Source organism: Silene latifolia, chromosome 2 (genome assembly GCF_048544455.1).
Source record: "Silene latifolia isolate original U9 population chromosome 2, ASM4854445v1, whole genome shotgun sequence".
In the NCBI taxonomy this organism is placed as follows: Eukaryota; Viridiplantae; Streptophyta; class Magnoliopsida; order Caryophyllales; family Caryophyllaceae; genus Silene; species Silene latifolia.
The window spans coordinates 180091669-180093925 of record NC_133527.1 but is presented as its reverse complement, the minus strand read 5'-3'; the positions used below and the strand labels follow the sequence as shown (position 1 = coordinate 180093925).

Genomic DNA, 2257 nt, shown 5'->3' with positions numbered 1-2257 from the left:
GTAAACATATTCTTAGCCTCACTTTTATTCCTTAACAAATAAACCTTAGTATATCTCGAACAATCATCCAAAAAGGTTATATAATATCTTTTACCTCCTTTACTTTCACAATTCTTATAATCAGCCAAGTCGGGATGGATAAGTTCTAACAATTCAGTTTGCCTTTTGGTCACTTCCTTAAAAGGTTTCTTAGAGTGCTTTGTTTCCACGCATACTTGACATTTATCCATGTCATAAGAAATCAGATTAGGCAACAAGTTCCTTTTTTTCATGCGTTTAATGGATTTAGTGTTAACATGTCCAAGTCTAGAATGCCAAATATCAATGGACTCAATGATATAAGCAGAAGAAGTAGATGCATTCATTTCAACATCAAGAACAAACAGACCACCATTACAAAAACCTTTGCCAACAAACTAACCATTCTTAGACATGACTAACTTATCAAACTCGAAAGTAAGTTTAAGACCAGCCTTATTAAGTAAAGCACCAGAAATTAAATTTCTACGCATATCAGGCACATAGAGCACATTTTCAAGAGCTAAAACTTTGCCAGAAGTGAGTTTCAGGTGCACCTTGCCAATGTCGAGGACTGGAACCTTGCTGGAGTTGCCAACATACACTACCTCTTTCTCATCAACATCTTTGAGCTCCTTGTAAAGATCCTTGTTGGTGCAAATATGGTGTGTAGCTCATGTGTCAACAATCCATTCCACCAAGCTTCTAACCAGATTAATTTCGGACACCATTGCAGCAATTATACCATCACCCTCACTTGAACCCTCGACAACATTGGCTTGTGGCTTGTTAGATTTGTAATTTTTGTAGCCACCACGTTGATTGTTGTCTTTCTTTTGGAACTTCCCGCCATGTGCATTATTGCGATTCCCTTGATTTTGTTGTCTTTCCTCATAAGCTTTCTTGGCTTTGCACTTGAAAGCGGAATGACCAGGCTTGTCACACCACCAGCAATTTCCTGTCATTGTCTTTATTGATTTATCAGAATTTTGTGCTTTGTTGTATTGATCATAGCTCCTCTTGTTTTTACCTGTATTCCTATATTCAACAACATTAGCCTTAACAGTGTTAGTAGCATTAGTCCTGGCTCGGTCCTGGCTCCTTGTGGCATCCTCAATCTTGATATGACCAATTAGCTCCTGTAACTTCATATCCTTCTTCTTTTGCCTCAGATGTTTCTTATACTCATCCCGACTAGGAGAAGGCAATTTCTCAATAAGAACATTAGCCTGCATATACTCGCACAACACTATCCCTTCACCAATAATTTCAGAAACCATATTCTCATACTCATGTATTTGATCCATTATAGGTTTACCATCAGTAATCTAAAATTTTAACTATCTAGCTACTGCATATTTCTTAGTACCGAAATCATCAGTGCCATACTTAGTTTCCAAAACATCCCAAATTCCTTTAGCGGTTTTAGTTTTGCAGTAGATGTCAAACAGATTATCAACCAATAGTGTAACATGACACCTTTAACAGTCTTATTGTCTTTAGCAAATTTGGGATCGGGTTTGACAATTTCAGACGAACTAGAATATTCAGTGGATTGTGGTTCTTGAAATAACACATAGTCAATCTCATATTGCGAGAAATAAAACAAAAATTTTTCAGACCATCTCGTATAATTTTTCCCATCTAAAGGCTCCATCTTACTAAGGTCAGAAATAATTCTGTGTGGCATTGCGAAATTGTTGACAGGGACATTAGGAGTAACGGTAACAATTTCTCGATCTCGATTGACATTAGAATCGTCAGAATTTCCGGATGGGTTTGTCATTGTTTAAAAACAAACAAAACAGTAATGTATAACAAAGATCAGAAAGTTCTATAACTGATTTAAATTGAAAGAAATATGAACTTAGCTGATCATAAATACCCTTAATCGAGACGCCGTGTAAGACACTGCCCTAAATCAGTTAGACCCCCACACAGGTGCTCCTTTGGTTCCGCAGTCACCGATTCCAGGATTAACGCCTCCTTCCGCGGTCACCGATTCCAGGATTAACGCCCCCTTACGGAAGTGGGAACTATTCTCAATATGACAGAATCTATATATCTATATAAAAGAGAGTTTTTTCGAGCGATTCTAGAGCGTCCACATCATCAAAAATTAATTTAGGAAAGTTTCATAAATAATATTTTCCACATAAAAAATAAAGTGGAGAATCTTTTAATTATTATGATATCTATATTTCCTATTTTATATTCATGAAAAGTTTCAAATTTTTAT

At 36.3% G+C, this 2257-nt stretch overlaps 1 protein-coding gene across 1 annotated transcript; it reads right to left on the bottom strand.

Annotated features, from left to right (window-relative positions):
• Positions 1-416: 416 nt before the first annotated feature.
• Positions 417-1325, bottom strand: LOC141641726 (uncharacterized). The gene is made up of 2 exons (XM_074450377.1): positions 729-1325; positions 417-665 (listed from the first exon to the last, which is right to left on the bottom strand). Exons 1-2 carry the CDS (start codon positions 1323-1325, stop codon positions 417-419), a joined length of 846 nt encoding a protein of 281 aa, XP_074306478.1.
• Positions 1326-2257: the final 932 nt, after the last annotated feature.